General features: G+C 38.3%; 1 protein-coding gene across 15 annotated transcripts in view; it reads left to right on the top strand.

Moving 5' to 3' along the window:
• EPHA3 (EPH receptor A3) overlaps positions 1-19808 on the top strand; it is a 217701-nt gene that overhangs the window by 164649 nt on the left and 33244 nt on the right. For 12 of the 15 annotated variants that reach the window (XM_040568311.1, XM_040568225.1, XM_040568216.1 and 9 more), the window contains 6 exons: positions 648-810; positions 3061-3163; positions 3627-3694; positions 8006-8131; positions 14679-14864; positions 19742-19803. In XM_040568311.1, the coding sequence (XP_040424245.1) occupies positions 648-810; positions 3061-3163; positions 3627-3694; positions 8006-8131; positions 14679-14864; positions 19742-19803 (708 nt within the window). The remainder of the gene's footprint in view (positions 1-647; positions 811-3060; positions 3164-3626; positions 3695-8005; positions 8132-14678; positions 14865-19741; positions 19804-19808) is intronic. The other 3 variants (XM_040568320.1, XM_040568205.1, XM_040568244.1) reach the window with 1 other exon arrangement.

The raw sequence follows: 19808 nt of genomic DNA, 5'->3' as shown, positions 1-19808 counted from the left end.
TGTGTCCTTCCTGGCTACTGAACTCCTAGACGTGTTCAGGAACAAGTTTGGTGGGGTTTTGCCCAAATGAGGACTGACGCATCAGGCTCATAGTTTTTATGGCATAATAGTAAACTGGTTATATTAGCCTGTTCACAGAGCTCGGCTAAGGAGTCTGAGCAGACTGCTGCTCTGACTGTTACAAGGGTACACACTGTCTTGTAAAACACGAAGCAGTAAAAACTGAGTCCTGCAATAGCTCTGCAGGGCCCTAAAAGCTCTAAATTGGCCTGTTACAACTTCCAGTTGAGTGCAGTAGGCAAATCTGTTTTATGGTTTTTAAATAAAATTGTAATCTTCATTTTTCTTGTTGTATTACAGGGTATGGACAAAATGGTACAACGCCATTTAACGAAATGTATGCTCAGCATGTCTAGTATTTGATTTACAGTGCAAGGCCAAAGGAGCTCTAATGATTTAGATTTCTTGCTAATCAACAGATTTTTAGTTGATTGAAAATGAATGGCTGTGCAAGCATTTGTCAGGCTATAAATATTCAAAAAATATGCCAGTGTTCTCCGGGTGATTTGTAGTTGTTTTGTACCAAACACCTCTTGTTTCTGTTTCTTAGGGTGTGGTTGTAATCTGATAATTTCTTTTCCCAAAAGCAGGAGCAAGAGACAAGCTATACTATTCTGAGAGCTAAGGGCACCAACGTTACTATCAGCGGCCTCAAACCTGATACCACCTACGTCTTCCAAATTCGAGCCCGAACTGCAGCTGGATATGGGACAAACAGCCGCAAGTTTGAATTTGAAACCAGTCCAGATTGTATGTATTTGTTCAAATGGTTTAAATTGACTCCCTGGCCAGTTTCTGACTGATTTGAGTGGCTCTTTTCATTCCCTTTCTGGTTTAGTAAATGCAACTCATAACTATTTATGATGTGTCTTTCTGGGTAGCATTACTATATAACTTTGTTTTATCATTAAAATTGAAATATGCTGTAAAGAATATACCACAAATGTCACGGGTGGTATTTTTTTCCATTCTGTACCCTACTGCAGCCTGATGCCAGAATCAATACCTTCCTAGGCTGCAACTCCCACTGAGGGAGGGCTAGGTATAATACCTATTCACAGTTTGTGGCCTGGACCCCATGGACTTTAAACCCTGTGCCCCAAGAGAATTAATATTATATTGGTCCATTACTCCAGTGGGTCAAGGTGTAATTCTCCACATTTCTGTGCAGCTGATGTCTCCTGTGCAGCCTTGAGGTGAAACTAATGCGTTCAGTTAAGCAGCTGGTCCCAGAGCTGGGTGGTTTGACTCCCTTTTCTCTCTTGCTAGATTTACTTGCCTTTTTCTTTTCTCTAATGCCTAGATAGTAGCACTTGCTTACCTGATGACCTTATTGGTATTCTTCACAAGTTTTGTTGTTACATCAGAAAAATTCTTAATGGTGCTCTTCATCCCAATTGTTACATTCTCATCACTTTGTACTACATAGTAAATCAGACCTTCTCTTTGCTAGAAGGTGAAAGTGGCTTAATGCATCAAAAAGTCTGCCTTTGTTTAGCTAACCAGTTACCAATGTAGGCTGATGCTGCATAATTAAAGACTTTAATATTTGGAAGACAGGCAGAGTTGTATCTCCTGTTTAGAGTTGTAAGACAACTCAGAACTGTAATTCTGATATGGACTCATAAGGCTTTTTCATGTACTCATGATAAGGCTTGAGAACCCATGGTGTGAGAAGTGCTCTGCTAAAATAAATTCTTAACTAAGAAGAGAAGCGTAAGCCTATTTGTCTTGCACTTAACATCTATGTTTTTTTGAGATATTTTAAGTATTTCATTTTCCCCTTATTCTTCCCCCACCTCAGCTTTCTGGAAATGAAATAATCAAATGAGGTCCTTGTTTAAGGAAAAAAAAAATTAACAATTACTTTTATGATTACATGCAGTATTGGCATAATGGATGAAACTCACGATAGGGCAGAGTACAACAAGGAGAAGAAATCAGTTGTGATGATGAAAGATATCGTAACTTGGAAGTTGATGAGCTTTTAAAGTAATTTTAAAATAGAAGTTTAAAAAGATAAAAGAAAAAGGGAGAGAAGGTAGAGTAGCTAACCAAAAATGTGGAAGGTGTCAGCAGACAGTGTTGCATGTATCTCAATAAAGAACATATAAATTATACAGACAAACACCAACTCACATAACTGAGTTAACTGCTGCCATGTCATAGCAATGCAAGTGCAGTTCTCCCCATGGGGACAGGTGTGACTCCAGGCAGTCACACAGACAAACTGCCCAATTTGTGGGGAACAGGAGGGCTATCTTTCACCTCACTGTGGACAACTAACTTGAAGTGTTATGGTGAGGTGCCTAATTCTGCTTACTCGGAGAAGATAGATAGGTGTCTACTGAAGATGCTTCACCATACCAAAGATCTAAAGGTGTCCAGTCTATGGCAGCCTAGTGCGCCCAAACTCCAGGCTTAGGCACTGCAGAGAAGTAACCACTGTAGGGAGAAAAAAGCCCTTCTTTTCTTCTATAGGCACTGATTAACCTAGTTAATCCTTGTATACGTGGATAGAATCTGTGCTTCAGTGATACTGTTAGGCTTAATTGTAATGCCTAATTCATTAAAGCACTTTCCATCACATGTAAGTGAGAGTAAGGTTGGTTATTATTGACTGGCTGGGATTTCTTACAGAGGAAAAATTCCTTATTGTCTGTAACGAAACAATATGTGTGTCATGGTATGTATGTTTCTGTGTATATATGTATGTGTAAGAATCAGTTTAACAGCTGTTACTACAATCAGCAATAGTAAAAATCAGCAGTAGGAGCAACAACTCATGTAAATTTTCAAAGAAAATATTTCTTTCATTTTCTTCCCTTGTATTTATTTGTCTGATGAAAAATTACCTAGCAGATTAAATATTTGGCAGGAAACCAAATGCTATATAGTGATGACTCAATCTGTCTGTTCCCTATATGAGTGTCAATTGTGGTGTAATTAATGTTTTGTGCGTGGGGGGGTTATTTATATATTTTTGTGTTAACTTTCCAGCATTCTCCATTTCCAGTGAGAATAGCCAGGTGGTAATGATTGCCATTTCAGCCGCAGTTGCCATCATTCTCCTCACGGTTGTAGTGTACGTCCTGATTGGAAGGTTAGTTTGTCCTCTGTTTTGCACATTTACTCCTTCCTGCATTTCCCTGTGGGGCCTTGATGAGCATGGCAAATCAGGCGTCGTCAGAGGGAGCGTGGCTGGTTTGCACCTTCTCCTTTGTCTGCTGCCCCCAGAGCTCTGAGCACTGCTTTACGCTTGGTAATGAGCCCGCTAACGTTCGCAACCCCAATCATGCAGCAGTTGTTAAAAAATGCTATAAACACATTCTTAGGCAATTGTAAAATTAAACTGTAGGGGTCAAAAATCAACAAATCCTCTCATTAGCCAATTTCCTCAAATTCCCTGAGAACATAACATGCCTCTATAGGGTACAGAGAATGTAAATATCATTAAACTTTCAAACAGGCATTTAATTGTGGAGGAAAAACATTTTATTCTTTCTCCACCTGCAGTTAATGTATACAATTCTCTATATTCATTTTTTTCCCTCTGTTGCTTCTAGATTCTGTGGATACAAGAAGTCTAAACATGGGGCTGATGAGAAAAGACTACATTTTGGGAATGGCCATTGTAAGTTACTGAAGCCTTCTAATGCTTCCAGATCTTTTGAATTCATCCCCTAGATAATTGTTGTTTTTCAATTTAAAAAAAAAAAAAGGGAAAAAGAAAAAAGCCATAACTCACTTAAACCAAAGTGAAATTAGGAAGAGAATTATCTCTTCTCTTGTGGGTAAGCAGATTTTCCCCAAACAATCAGTCTTAGCCTCAGATTCATTCATTTGTTCAGGTTAGTAATGAGCAAAACATTGCAGTCTATGTTCAAACAAGGCATGTGGTTAGCAATATGATATTGATTCTGCTGTGCATTACTGAAATGCAGAGTGTAACTTCAACTTCCTCCTTATCAACCGCATAACATCTAAGCAAAGACATTTTTTTTCTCAAAGCTAAATATAAAATCAATGAAACGGGTCTTGATGACTGCTGAAGGGACCATGAAAATTGCTTGCTTAACAAAGGTGACCTGATAATAAATTTAGCTGGGAATTATTGTAAGCACAGGCTGAAAAGTGATTTGGAGTAGCTTCTTAAATTGAGAATAACTACTAAACAAACATCCCACAAATTAATGGGATTTCTTAATTCAGCTCTCTTTATGATTATGCTTTGTTCAAGACCTGATTTTCCACTTGCAAGAGTGCATATGTCTGTGCTGTCTGTGGCTCTCACCACAGCTAGGAAGAGAGCCTTTCTGCTGACTTATATTGTCTTTGAATCACAAGAAATGTAAATAGTTAATCCTCATCCTGAGGAATCTGGGTTACTCTTGAAACTTCTCCCAAACCCAAAGCATATCCATTTTTGATGTTTTCATACCAATTTTTACTGAGGCTAAATGTCCCTTCATTCCTGGGTCGTTCGGCTGTGTCCTGTGAAAGGAACAGCATGCAGCAAGGTCCCGTCCAGGAGGTGCTCGAGGGAGGAACTGATTTTCTGAGCCCAGGAGTGATTTGTGGTTACCAAGAAGAAGTCACTTGCTATGGCCGTAGTTGGAGGAAGAGGTCTTGCTGCAGTATGGCGGCTCCTCTCCATGCCTAGCTCTGCGAGGTGAATAACCCAGAAGTGCTTTTCCACAGCAGAGGAGTTGTGGATTGTGAAAGCGAGGTCATGATCAAAGCTCTGCCCATAACTTCTTCGAAATAGGAATAAATTAATTTTGGAGGAGAAGTTTAAGGGAGAGGAAGGTGATGGTTTAAAATTCCTGATTAGGAATGGGGGAAAATGCAGTGATTAAAAAAAAACATGAATTTTGGATTTTTTTTCATCTTTGCAGGGAGCAGACAATGCCATTCATAAACACCAGGACTGGAAACTCCTTTTTTTCCACCCACAGAATTCTTGGTGTCTAATGAGCATGCCTTTAACAAGAAGCATCAGTTTGTCTTTAAAGCTGCTTCAGCTCCAGCCAAGAACCCTGCTATACTATCTAAACCACATTGAACTGTGTATTTCTATTGTTTGTCATATTGTAAGTTTAATGTGGTTTATGCTTAAGCATTTTCCTTCCGTGCATATCCTTTTGCACACGACAGTGACTCTGTACCATCCTCAAGAAGACAGCCATTGGTATCAGCATCCCAACCCCCCAGATATGCCTCCCCACCAAATATAATTGAATTAACATTTTAATAAGGGATTTACCAGCAGTAGTTGGAAATGAGAACTGCTTCCTAATCCCCGTGGCAGTGGAATAACTGTTCTCTGACTGTTCAAATTATTTTAGGTTTGGAGCCCTTCCTTATCTCCAGAGAGCTGTATCCACAAATGTGTGCTCCTTCCCCTGCACTGTCAAGGGATACACAAGCTATAGCCACAGGTTTGCCTTGTACGGTCCATCAACAGCTAACCAACTAGCCTGAAAAAAAAAAAATCTGTACGGTTACATGTGGCCCATAGAATTAATGCTTCATCATCCGAATTTAATGAGGTTATAAAATAAAAGCAGCCAGTAAAAAAAGTGTCGAAGACAAATAACAGGTCAGAGTTTGCTCTCCTTACTCCCACACAATGGAAAGTTGCAATCACTATTCTTAAACATGTCAGTGCAGTTAAATTCCTGTGGATTAAATTCCTTTTAATTTGGCTTTAGATATTTATGTACTGTTTTCTGAGCAGCACCATGCTGATACACTGTGTAGTCAGAGCAGAACTGATCATGAATCTGGTATTTCTGTTAGAAATTCTTGAAAATGATTTATTGATTTTGCAGACATTTATCTGTTAGGATTTGTGTGTATGCATGCATTTGGCTGTTGAAGCTTTATTATTCTGCTAAACTAGTCTTCCTCAAAGAATAAGAAAATAACTCCTATGAACTAAAAATGGGTCAAGTAACTTCCCTGGCTGTCGTAAACTTTCAGCATCTCAAATACAGCAGCTGGTTTATTTCAGTCAGTTTATTCTGAATTACTTTAAAAAAGGCTCCAGCCATGAACTATTCCCTGCAGCCTTATTACAAATCCTATAATATTACTTCAAAGGAGCAAAAATGTGTTTCACCTCCTCAGATCCTCTCCCTTTGCCTTCTTTGGCTAGACCCTTTTTATTTTTTTGCTACCCTTAGGGCAATTCATGCTGGTAAAATGAAAATGTAAATTATTATGTTTGCACAGAATGAGCTGTAAAGTAGTACAGCTTAACACATGTGCATGTGTTTATTATCTGTTTTTCATGACAGAACCCAGTTACTATACAGGCTGCCCTTAATTATTGGTGTGAAGGGATTATTCTCCTTGCAGTCACCATCACCTGATCTTGGGAACCTCTGGGGTCAGCATTAAAAATCTGCAGCCAAAATCCCCACAGAGCAGGAGCTTTTAATTGTTGTTATTTTTATTGGGGGTATGAGGGAGCCGGTAACGTACATTCAGCATGGACGGAAAGGAGCATTTACAAGGTTTTTAACCAACAGCAATATACAGCCAATTACTTTTTGTTTTACTTGCAAGTAATTCTGTAATCATCAGACTCTTGAAGGAAACACACTCGGCATTTAATGCTGAGCACACGCAGCCCTTCTGTTAAGAATGGGGTTCTTAGTTTGCCTTGTTTTTTGTGGCAATTAGCTTGGGAACTCGGTTTCATTATTTCTTTGTCAATTCTGAGGCCAATAAATCTCCATAAAATGGATTTTTTTTTTTTCCACATACACTTGGGATTGTGTGACAAAACAATGGCAAGCTCTAACTAATGGTGGAAAGGTATTTTTTTCCCATCCGTCAAGCCACAGCAAATTGTGTTTAAGTATGCTAGCACTCAACAGTTGGGTGCAGGATAATCATGCCAAGCTGGAAAGGATATTACTAGGTGGGTTAAGGCTATGTTTGGAGGAGGAGTTAATATCTTTTACACAACCAACTGATTCAATTAGGAAAAGCCAGAATACATGTCCAGCCAGGAGCTCAGGTTTTGTGGTAGAAGCAGCAAACATCAAGACAGATGTACTGGGTATTTCACTATTTTTTAGAGAGAAACATCTTTGCATTCTAAAATGAATTCAGAGGCAAACACATGAGTTACCGGGTATGAGCACAAGCATGGGCTTGAACTGGGGTGGTGGAATGGTTTGCTTTCAGCATCTTTGTGGAGAGAAGGGTTGGGAATGATAATATGTTTCCGCTTCCAATCCTGCTGGAGGAGGAGTTGTGGACAGCTTGAAACTGCCTTTAAAATCATTCAGTCATTAGAACTAGTGCTTGCCTCTGGCAAAGAGAAACCTCTGGCCAGGGGACTGTACAAGGGGACAAAATAATGGCATCGATGCTAGGGTAACTTAGCGCTAGATCCCAACTTTAATGCTAAGAACAATTGGATGCCATCCTTGTACAGCATTAGCATAGGGACTGGGGGGGCAAGCATTTATTCATGTGTAGTTTTCTTTTTTTATGCATCTTGCTGGAGGAATCAGAAAGAAAAAGTGTGAATTCAAGTGCTCTCCATATTATATTCCTAAGAATTTTCAGGTTGACTGTGGCATCACCCATTTAGTTTCATGTCTCATTGCAATTCTTTAAAAAAAAAAATAGTATCAGGCAACATCTAAACAGAGCAAGCTGGGAGGGGCAGGTAGTATTTTAATATTTGAAAAGCAGTAAGGTATGGCAAGTGCAGTGTTTTTCAAACTTCTGTGCAATAACTGCATCAGTGTCTTTGGTTTCACTCTATATTAAGATTTGTGGAGACTCATCAAAGGCAGTTTGATATGAATTAGCAGCATACCTTTTTCTGCTGTTGATTTGATTTCTGTTGTCTCATTTGCTTTCTCTAGAAGGATTAGTTAAGTCTAAGTAACATTTTCTCTCTGATTTTTTTTTTACACAGTAAAACTCCCAGGCCTGCGAACTTACGTAGATCCACATACATATGAGGATCCCAATCAAGCTGTGCATGAATTTGCCAAGGAACTAGATGCTTCCAATATATCCATTGATAAAGTTGTTGGAGCAGGTAATAAACATCAGATATATTGAACTGAAGGTATCTTTTTACCGTGTGTACTGTTTTACATCATTGACTTTATACTTGTGACTGGAAAGGAAATTTTCTCAGGTCTGCAACTTCCTAGATCATATTTATATCTGACTTCTGTACATATGAATAGTTAGTGGCACACACATCTACTTTTTTCCTAAAGAAAGCAGATAACTAGACCATTTTTCAAATGACACCACACAGCCCACTCTTGGACGCAGTATGGTTAAGAGTGAAAAGAGACTTCAGCCTCACTTCTGTGCTTCTCTTTAAAATCTGTCAGCACAGAAAAAGGTATCAACTGTGAAGATGCATTCTATGTTTTCCTTAAATGGAATGGTGACTATTATGCCTTGAGTGAAAGCACAAACTCATTTCATACCAGTCACCACACATCCATCAGACTGCAGTGACCTTTGGCCATTAGATTGATTTTGGTCACTGCTTTGGATTTGAATTATTGATTTAGCAGGAAAGGGTTGTCTGTCTGATAACCGATTGTCTGAGCCATGCAGACGCCATAGACTGTTGGGTTTACTGAAAACAAACTGTTGAAATGAGCAGATTTTATAGCAGAGGAGCCAGATTACAGAAAGTCTCATCACACCGAGTTGTCCATGTTGCAGTGCAGCATGGAGCTCTTGACAGGATGCGTGCTTGCTCCTTGAAGTGAAGTGGCAGATTGTCTTATTGAGCCAGATGATCATGAAGGGTTAGCTTTCCTGCTAAATAAAAGCATTTATGAGAGAAGTACTATTGATTTTTAATCCATTGAAAATTACTAGTTCTTTTATTATTGATTTTTTTTTTGCTTCTTTCTAAATTTACTATTTGAATTAAAATCATGAGATGTGAGAGAGACAGACTCCTAGTGCACAGCAAAAGATTTTCATTTGGAAAAAAAAACGTAGAAGCAAGCTTCTGTGCTCAGTGCATCTCCTGAATAGCCCAGTAAAAGGAAACACTGTTCACTCTCTCTTACTGCAGCTACTCAGCTGCTTGTAGGAACTTAGGTTGTTTTCTGCAAAGGTAGTTTTGTTTCTTGCTGGTTTTAATTTTGCCCCACAAGAGTGCACTGTTCTCCATCATCTTCAGTAAAGGCAGCAAAGCTCTGCTTACCACACAATAGAGAATGAGTATAGATAGAGAAGGGTGTTATTGAAAAGCTAAGTCCAAGAGCAGTATATTTCATTATGAGTCTTTAAGGAGTCTTCATTCACAAATGTACTCTTCCTAAACTTGTGTTGTACAGTGTATGAATGCAGAAAGCAAATCTCTAAGAATCAACAATATGTCCTACTTTATAACTCATTTTTGGACATATTTTTAACTCCAAGTGCACATGAAAATGAGAGGTAAACCAAAGCTGGACAAATACGAGCTCTGAAAATGGAGGAATAGTTTTCTGAGAAGCTTCAAAAAAGCTGTCCTAAAAGTCCTAAATGTTCTAAAAGAGCCAGGTGGTTTAAAAATAAGTCCTTATGCTCTACTCCAGTGACAGTGTTGATAGGTTCAACATCGAAACCTGCAGGTCCTCTGCATTGAAGCTGTGACTTAATATACATTACAAAGCTGTTTGTTTGGAGCCCATGGCTCAGATTCATGCAGCCTAAACTCTACATGTGGCATAACAGTCAGCGTTTCCTATTAACGGTCATTAAAAATAGGAATTGGAAGGGGAAGCACGGATGAAAAGCGGGTTATGCAGTGGTGGGAGCTTCCAAAATGCATTTGTAGCATCACTTCACGCTGACCTCATGTTCAGCACGTGGTAGCTCATGCATTTGGCGCACTATGGAAGACACGTGAACAGCAGTGAGTTCCTCCTAGGCTGCTTCTGCAGGAGCACCACCTTCCTTCCTCCCACAAAGCAGAAAGGCATTTCCTGTCTCTTACTTGAGTCAATGACGTACTTGAGTGAAGGACTCTTTTCCTGCCTTCTCCTTTACAAATGCAAGTGTGAATGAAATTATAAAAAGATAGAGATTTGAGAGGAAGGGATTCATTTAACTGCATTCAAGTGTGACAGAAGTAACTAGATCTTCAAGCGAGAGAAGTAATTTTGGTATTCTGGGGTACTTTTCCAAATAGTTTTTCACAGCCTTAGCCAGAACTCTGAGAGAATAGAGGGCAGCTTACATAGCTTTCAGAACATGCTCAAACGCAATAAGGAAATGCTCTTGTCCAAAAGAACCTCAAGAAAAACACAGGGGATTTTAGTGAGAGGCTAAGCATAATAAAATTGAGGTCAGGAGCCACATTTTCAGGTTTTTCTTTACAATAATTCCTTCTTTTAAAAAAAGCTCAGTTGTTTTTATGGATCCAGTTCAGCAAACCACTTAAAAAGTTTAAATCCAATTGGATCACAGGAGAATACTACGGAAAATGCTTTCTTGATTTGGAATTGACATAAGATTGTACTTCGCTGAACATTAGAGCGCGCATGTGCTTTTCTTTCAAAGTTTAAACATACTTGTAGTGTGGCATCTTGTTGGTCTAAGTATTTCTAATATTTTGGGGCCAGCTGCGTTACCTTATCACGAGGGTTCACAGTCTCAGGTCATATGGTGTATTGCTGTAATATTACTGAGGTTCACAAGGTTTGTGAACAGTCAGCTTAGCTGCCTCTCCAATTCTGAGTCAGTCCTGTGCACAGCAGTACCATCACTATTTAAAACAAAGCTAAGTTAACGGAGCAGCCAATTTCACAGATTCATCTCTTCCTTGTCCCCTGGGTCTAAATGCATGGCAAATAGCATTTACTGATGCAGTAAGCAGCCCATTTAAAAAAAAAAATCTGAAGAGAGATCTTTATATCATAAGTAGCCCTCCTAATCATATCTATTTGTTTTCCACATATAAATAGATTCATCAGTCTGCAGGACAGGCTATACAATGTTTATGGGCGTAGCATAATTAAAAATGAGTTCTTCAGAAGGGCTTTACATAAAAAGCCATCAACGTCATCTCTTAAAGTCGGTGCCAGTTTTTCCGCCTTCCAACTTATACACAATGTATTATTCCCCCCAAACAATATCTGATGAGATACTGTTTCTTTATATACAGATGTCCCAAGTCCATTTATTTCTGGGACCACATAGTAGTGATTTTCAGCAAAAAAAATGTAGTATAAGTGCATATCACTATGGGTGTTGCCCAGACAAACTTACGTTGCATCCATATGGCCATGTATATGAAGGAACCAAACATATTTAGATTGCCTGCTGAGTTTCTTCCAGCTTACTCAGAGTAGTTTATGCTTCTCAAAATTTTGGCAACTAAGGTAATATTTACACGTTGATGAAGAATTATGTTTTTTTGTTGTTGTTGTTTTTCCCAAGAAAGTAAACTCATGTCATATTCCCAGACACCAGGGAGCTTCATTGCTACGAAGGGTCTGATTTTCAGTCTCCTGTAGCATCTACTGGCCTTGAGGCACTTCTGGAATCTGATTAATCACCCAAGCTCTAAATTGTGCAGCCATGGCTAAATGGGACCATGTTGATGGACATCAGCCATAACCTTTTCGTTCCCAAAAGCCAAACAAATACCAGATTTATGATTCCAGACTGTAATGAAGGATTGATTGCCCAGACTGCTTGCTGCAATCACAGATACACTCTTTATTGACAGTAACTGACCAACAGTTTTAAGAGGTTAGAGACTTACAGCTTGTTGTACCATTAAAGCATAGAGAAAAGGGAATACAAAGCTGAACATTACAAGATTTATTTTAAATGCTTTTTTTCCCCTTCCTCCTGTTTTAAATACGTGCTTTTGTCTTTCTCTTTGTGGTGTTCTGGCAGGATAGAGCTGGGATTAGTGTTTGAACCAAAGAAGTGTTTGCTCTTGGTAGAGCATACCAGTCATCTTAGCTTGCAGGTTGAATATTTTTAATTAAGAAGTCTAAGTGAAACTCAACACTTGTTAGTGTACTAGTAGTAGATTTTATCATGCATTTTCTGAGCATTCGCCTGTCTTGGCAGCCTGAAATTACAAATAACAGTAGAAATAGTGGATGTAATGTAAGTGCAATTTTATATCAAGATATGCCCTGTTTTTAATTTTGGGGTTATTACATTAATAGCACAATATCATGCCTGGAGAACGAAGCAGTTCAGCAACTGGTTATAAGATATGGTGACTTTCACTTTATTGTTGACTTAACTCTAGCATGGGTTACCAACAGAGAAAGGTTGTTGCCCTTTGACACATTTGTTCAGTTTTTTTTTGTTGTTGTTGTTGTTAAATTATCTGTCTGACAGAGAAACCTTAGAAAATAAAGCTGAAAAGTGACCTTGAGAGGTCATTAAGTCCGTGCCCTTGCCCAAAACTGATCTTGTTAGGTACTTTTCTTGACAGATGCTTATTCTTTACAATCTCCAAGACAAAAGAGTTCATAGCCTCCCTAGGAAAAAAAAAAAAATCTGCTGTCCAAGTGTCCTTAGTGGTAGATTTTTTTTTCCTGATCTAACTTACCTTTCTTGTAATTTAATTTACATCTATTCTTTTTTTTTCCTCTTGTGTATATAAAAAGGAGTCAGTGCCCATCTTATAGCCATTATTTTGATATGCCAGGACCATTGTCATCTCTCCCGTTTCTCAAGTCCTTATTGTAAATAAATAGCCCCAATTTCTTGAGCTATGAACAGGAATACACAGCCCTGGCTTTTAAGATTCTGGTCATTGCTATTATTCCCTTTATCCTTCCTAAATTGCAGTACTCCTGATGGGACATGGACTCTAATGCCAAGCATATAGGTGGCAAATTGATGGAAGAATAATTTCAATTTACATATAAGTACATTAATTCATAAATAAATGGGTTGAAGGTAAATTTTAAAACATATCCTGTGTGGTATCATCTCTGAAGTCAATAGTGCAGGAGTATTTCAATAGAGGGATGCCAATCCATCACACTTTTTTGAGCTTTAAATCCATGAAGAGTAATGTGATTTCAATTTGCTCATCAGAAATACCTTATTTATATGCTTCTGGGATATTTTTATTTTTCACAGATGTTGCTTAATGTAAACAGTCAGCCGCACAGGTAGAGAGAGTATCATGGGCAAATGAACTCCAAAAGCCTTTGTTCTTTAGAAGTAAAGCAATGCTAATGCATTTAAGATTATTAAGCATAAAGTTGGGAAAAAGCTCATATATATAAAGTGTAATCACTTTTTCCATTATGTTTTACTGACAAAAACAGAGAAAATTCACAATTTGCACAAAAATGATGCTGCCTAGATTTAGATTTATAGGGCTTGTTGCTTTCCAAGTCAAACTTTCTGCACGGGGCCACTTGACAAAATACAGTATGGCATATGAAGGGCTATTTACATTTAGATCTCATATATTTTGAAGAAAAAAAAACACAGAATACCCATTAATTGACAGAAAATGAAGGTTAAAACCCTCCAGCAACACCCTCTATTGTCTAGGGGTTTTTTTGTTTGTTTTGTTTTTATCTCTAATTATAAATAAACATTTAGGGTAATTCTTGCACTCATATCGCTTGTACGTTTCATCCATTCTCCATTTGTATTGTATTTTTCATTATTTCAACTATTTTGTCTTTCAAACAAGGAATCAAAAAGTTATTAATGTTATTTTAACTTGGTTGCTCTATGTGCAGTTTATTATATGAAATCTAAGATGAGGGGGTGGATAATTGGGAATCAAAAGTCGGTTGCAGCTCAAATGTTTTCTGAGATACTGAAATTTTCTTACATGTTTGGTGTCATTAAGTAAATATAGAAATTTCCAAGTGAGATGTTTTCTTCCAGCAATCTGTTAACATGCTTTATACATGCTCATTTGAATGCTAGGATAAGTCTTGTCTCCTCTTCGCTGTTGCATAGCAAAGTATAAACCGCATTGTATAAAAGTAGGCATTTGGTAATCTCTGCCATTTCCTATTTAAGGATCTCATACAATTCATAGTGGGCACAATTATTCGTGGTGGACTGTCATGTCCTATAGACCCGTAGCAACAGTGTGTATTTACATAGATCCATCTGAATAATGGTGGAACAAAGGAAATCTGTATGACTTGCTTTTACCATCAGGCGTTTGTGTAGACAAATTTATTCCTTATAAATTATATTGCTACTTTAATTGAAATAAAAATAATTGGGAACTGAACAGTCTCTGGTAGAAATTAGAATAGTTGTGCATTTTTGTGAACATCATACTGATACTTTCTGTTAATCAGTTTGACCTCCTATTATTGTCTCAAAGTGTATCAACTGGAGAAAAAAAAAAGGAATTTTCTGGTGACATTAATGCATTCCTCTGCTCTGCAGTCATCTAAATATGCAGTGTAAATGAGTGACATTGTCCAGTGTAACAGCCAGAGAAAAGAAGCCTGGAAATGTTAAGTAGTGAGTGGTCTGAAGGCCTCCTCTGAGCTCAGGTCTGTGGCCTTTCAGTAGACATTGCACTTCAGGGACTTTGGCTGAACATTGTACATTCTTTCTTAAAATCTCATGAAGTAACTTCTTTTTTCCACTTTTTTTTTTAGGGGAATTTGGAGAAGTGTGCAGTGGGCGCCTAAAGCTGCCTTCTAAAAAGGAAATTTCAGTGGCTATCAAAACCCTGAAAGTTGGCTACACAGAAAAACAGAGGAGGGATTTCCTGGGAGAAGCAAGCATCATGGGACAATTTGACCACCCTAATATAATTCGACTGGAGGGCGTTGTCACTAAAAGTAAGATTTGAGGGGGGCATCCATTTAGTATGGGAAGTGTCACAAGGTGGCCTCCCAAGGTCCCTTCCAATCTATACTATTTCTGTGATCCTCTGATCTTTTGAGAAAAAGCAAAAGAGAGGAAAAGAGTGAATCATCAGTGTTTATGCACTGCAAATCCTTCAAGAGATATTTGTCCTAACCTTGATAATATGTACCAAATATCCTTCAAAAGAGATAACAAAGGAAACACATAGCTTGACTTTTGCAATGTGTATTTTATTTCCTCAAAAGCAGGGAAAAAAATTACCCGTGTGGAAGCTCATGCTGATGGATCCAATAAAGAGCAGTATTAGAGGCAATTGCCTGCAGTGAAACTGCAGGACCTTCTCTGCCTTGCTGCTCTCAGGATGCTGAGGACTTAAAAACAGCACCCTGGGTTAATGAGATAGGGAAAAATGGGAAATAAAGATACTCTGCTTGAAAACGATATAGATAATGTGGAGAAAAAGGAGCGTTTCTGAAAAACATTGCAGCTAACTAATGAACTGGCAGATTTTAGGAACCGATTTAATACTCTGGAGCTGTAAATTGCTGCAAAGTGGCCACGAGGCACTTGCTGATAATCTGTTAGGAGTTCTGGAGTCTGATGTCCTAAGGTTCCCTAATTGCAGTGAAGCAATATGTCCTGCTTTCCACTAAATCATTAGACTTTATCATTAGCACAAATTAATGAACAGCCTACCTGGCTACCAGAACAAATGCTAGTATATAAGTCCAACCTTTTTCCTACATGGTTTTCATGCAGGAAAAACACTCTGTGTGATATTCTATATGTACCAGCATGGGTCCTCCAGAATTAATACCCCTTAGTAAAAAACCTAAAACATCTTGGAGATTTAAGCTATTGATAATAAAATTAATCTTATTTCTTTGTTAATATTTATATTTTTGCTAATGGGCATTTTATAAATCTGCCTTTGGGTTGTGGGTGTTTTGTTTTTAAAGCGTATTGTTGTCAATGTTTATGGTAACAACTCAGTCTCTTCTGAGACAAAATGGTAATTGAAAACTATCCACACTTAGATTACTTGTCCAGGAAGGTAATCTATTTGAAGAACCATCTCCAGCTCCACTTTATATAAGATAACAGCATGTTGTAACAGGCATTCCTGAATGCTGATGTTTGTCTTAAAGCTCTTGCAAGCTCTCCTATGGCAGCTGCAGTCGCCTCTTCCATCCAGCTGCCAAGAGACAAATGCCCTATATCTTACAAGCAGCTGGTGGGATCTTTTGCTTGTGATGCTGCCTTGTTTAGGAGAGTTCTGGCTCTCGTTGCTTATGCTGCTGGTTGGCCTCTATCTTGGGATGCAAAGACAGAAATAGTTGGTACTAGAAAAGAGGCATGACATCTAAGCTTGTTCTGAGAGACATAAATTCAGAGACTTCATCTGCATTGTTTCCATTGCAGCACGAGGTGATATATTCAATGATCAAAGTCCTGTAGTAATTGTTAAGTAGGAGATCAATAAAACTTTATATGAGTTATTCTTAAAAAATTGAAAAATGAAAAAGATTCAGGAGTGCTCTGAAATTCTTCACGGGAGCAGAAGAAGTGCGTAGCACGTTTTCTAGTTCATCCCAGAGGACTGCTGTTAAAACAGGTCTTTAGAACGAAGAGCTCCTTGGAGTGTGCTGAGGACACTTTCAGTTTAACTAGAGTATACCCCAGTTTGTTTTTAAGTAAACAGTTTTGTTGTTTCTAAAGAATCTTGTTTTTTAAAATTAGTGGTTCAAGGTTTCACAAACAAAAAAGGCACAAAAGAATTTCACAGCTTAGTGCAACAAAGTAAAAGAAATATATATATACATATATGTTTAATAATAACTAATGAAAGTGCAGTAAAACCCTATATGTTATGAAGAAACAGTTACAATTATAATGCTTTCTTTAGGTGTTATTCATGCAAGTCTGTTTTGCTGATTTAGATTAAAAAAAAATATTATTCAACTTACGCCTCACAGTTCCCGTTGGGAAAGGGCTGCCAGATCTGCCTGTATAAATTCAAGTTATCTCCTGCTTTCTAATGACACATGCTTTGTACAGTCAAAATAACATTTACAATCCATGAATTTCTTGAAACACCAATGTCAGTCTGTACACAGCAGAGCTAAAATCTGTTTTGTTACATTTTCTATTTCTGAGGCACTTCAGAAAATGATTTACTGCTCTGCATTCAGTATTCTTTGCACTGCTTTTAAATGTGCGTTGCTAATTCTGTATTCATATATTCTTCTATAGGAGAATATTAGTAAGTTTGCCCCTCAGCTGTACTCACAGCATATTTGCTATCTGTCTCAGGGGTGTTTGGGAGTGCTATCTGTCTATCACCTTCAAGTATGAGAGGGCAAGGTCTAAGTATTCCCAACTGAAGTCAATATAGGCATCAGGGATTCATCCCCCTCTCCAGATAGCTGGAATAGCAATATGGGACTTGAGAAAACTGTTCTGGAAGTACTTTCTGGGTAAAATATATGGCATAAATGCAAGCAACGGTAATCATCAATTTTTCTCTAACATTTGCTAAGGTGATAGAAGGGTAAGAAGGTGGGTTTTTTTCTTTGTGTTTTGGTGTTGGTTTTTTTTTTAATTATTATTTTTAAACCAGACCAGTATATTGTAATAACAAATTATCGAGTGTTCTTTTTTTTATGATGACTGTTAAATCGCACTCAGAAATGTTGGTTTATGTACAAAGTTTGGAGAAAATCTGCGAAGCATTTGCTGGATCACTCCCAATACAGATAAGCAGGCAATATGACCTTTTCTTCATTAACTAAACTCCTTTGACAGGTGGCCCTTAGCAGTGAACTCACTTCTCATACTAAGCACCTCTTCTGAAGCAACTCATAGTAGCTGCAATGGCCACGATTCCTGTAGCAGGACCGCTTCGTATGAGAAGTTCTCCAGCTGTAGTGGCTGTGATTTGCCTGACAACACGTTGGCAATAAGAGAGACGGGCGTTCACCAGATACGACTACAGTTTGATTTCGGTTCTGAGTTTTCCTGCTACGCTGGTCTCCCAGGCGCGCTCTAGGCAGTAGTCCTAATAAACAGCACACATGTTCTGCTTAGTTTACTAATAATTTACTGCAATTTGTAGCCTGTTAGTGTAATAAATTTCGGCAACACTGTTGACACAAGTTGTTATCGTGTATGAACGGCTGTGCTTTGATAAATGAATGCAGAGTGTGCTTTTAAAAGTGCACAGTGTTGCTTCAGAGCACATGCTTCTTATTATGAACACATTTCCAACTGGATGTGAGCAAAACCCTGCACTTAAGGCTTTCTTAACATGAGTGAGCAAGTCAGGAGGATGCTTTCCTAAGAATTTGAAAGACGGATCTTCTTACTCTAATTTCAGTCTTCTGACGTGTCATAAAATTGAGTTTATACAGAAACCAGGCAACTGTCTCTTGTTTTCTAAGTATATGGATTTATCATGGAAAGTTTTGGATAGCCCCAGTAGAGCACTGTCCTATACCTTAAAGGTCCAGCAGCACTTTCTGTGCATTACCAGAAATGCTTTGGGGCTAATGTTACATGTACATCGTAAGGTACTTCTTGCACTGCATATTTCTTGCTTACAAGAGTAAGCAAGCAACATAATTTCTTTTGGAGATTGTACGTCATTAGTTCTTTTATCTGTCCCATATCTTATATAACTTGACATCAATGCTTTGAATAAAGAGTTTGTTCCCACTACTTAATGGATGACAGTGGGTTACCCAGTAGTATGTCTCCCACAGTATAGTGCATCAGTTGCAGAGCAGAAGAAAAGTATTTCACCCCTTAACCCATGCAAAGAGGACATGGGATTTTCTTCTAAAAGTTCTTAAAAGAATTTTCAAATTCTTTGAATTAAATGTTTTTCTCAAATTATACTGGGTACTTCTTCAAGTCTCATGCTGTTCGATTTTTGAAGCTAAGTATCACCAGCTGTACAATATGCAGGCCTTCGTCATGCTTTTATGGTCAGAAGTCTTCCTGTATTATATGTGAAATAATAATTCATCTCCTTAAATAACTTCATGCTCCTACCCACCTTTCTCTCTACCACAAAGAGAAAATAAACAAAGCTTTAGAAAATATTATGAAATAATAAAATCCACATGATGAGTAAAATATTAGCAGGGCAATGACCTTTGTGTGGAAACTTCACCATAATCACATTAATTTTGTGTTCATTTCTCTCCAGCATGTCAGAGTTGTATATAAAACCTTGGGCATGTTACAAGATAACTTAGGGTAGACGAAGCAGTTTCACAAACTGATCTGAGTCTCTCCAAATGAGTTTTCAGATATGAGAGGCTTTTCAGGGACACAGGGCTGCTATGTTAGGGAGCGTGTTGCAGCTCTCAGGTACCTCGTAATCTGGGGAATGTGTTGACTGTGTCCCAGGGGTAGAGCCCTTGTCCCTCCATTGTGCAGACCAGGGCACCTGTGGAGAGAAACTCTGGCTGTGGCTCTTCCATAGTCTGTGCCCAGTTCCCTTCTGGAAGAAGCGTTGGGTAAGTGCCTGGCAGAATACACCTGCTTCATTGCATAGATGCAACCATTCTGCACAACTACTGGATCAGGCACAGTGCACTGAAAATGCAGGATGCTTCACCTGCTAAAAATAGTATCAGCTTATGCTGAAGCATTTCTGTTTTTTTCAGTGCAATCACCATTACATGGTGTGCACAGCAGTTTTTGCACATGTATCTTTTTGCTTTCTATTTTAAAGGTAAAATTATCCTTGGGATTTGGTAAATTTGGACACCTTTCTGAAACGCCTCTTTTGCTGTATTCATGTGTTCATTTTAAATACCTGACCCCTGTAACGTTTTTGCAGGTAAACCAGTTATGATAGTTACTGAATATATGGAAAATGGTTCCTTGGACAGCTTTCTGCGGGTAAG

The sequence above is a fragment of the Cygnus olor genome, chromosome 1 (assembly GCF_009769625.2).
Source record: "Cygnus olor isolate bCygOlo1 chromosome 1, bCygOlo1.pri.v2, whole genome shotgun sequence".
Lineage (NCBI taxonomy): Eukaryota > Metazoa > Chordata > Aves > Anseriformes > Anatidae > Cygnus > Cygnus olor.
This window is presented reverse-complemented; position numbering and strand designations above follow the sequence as displayed.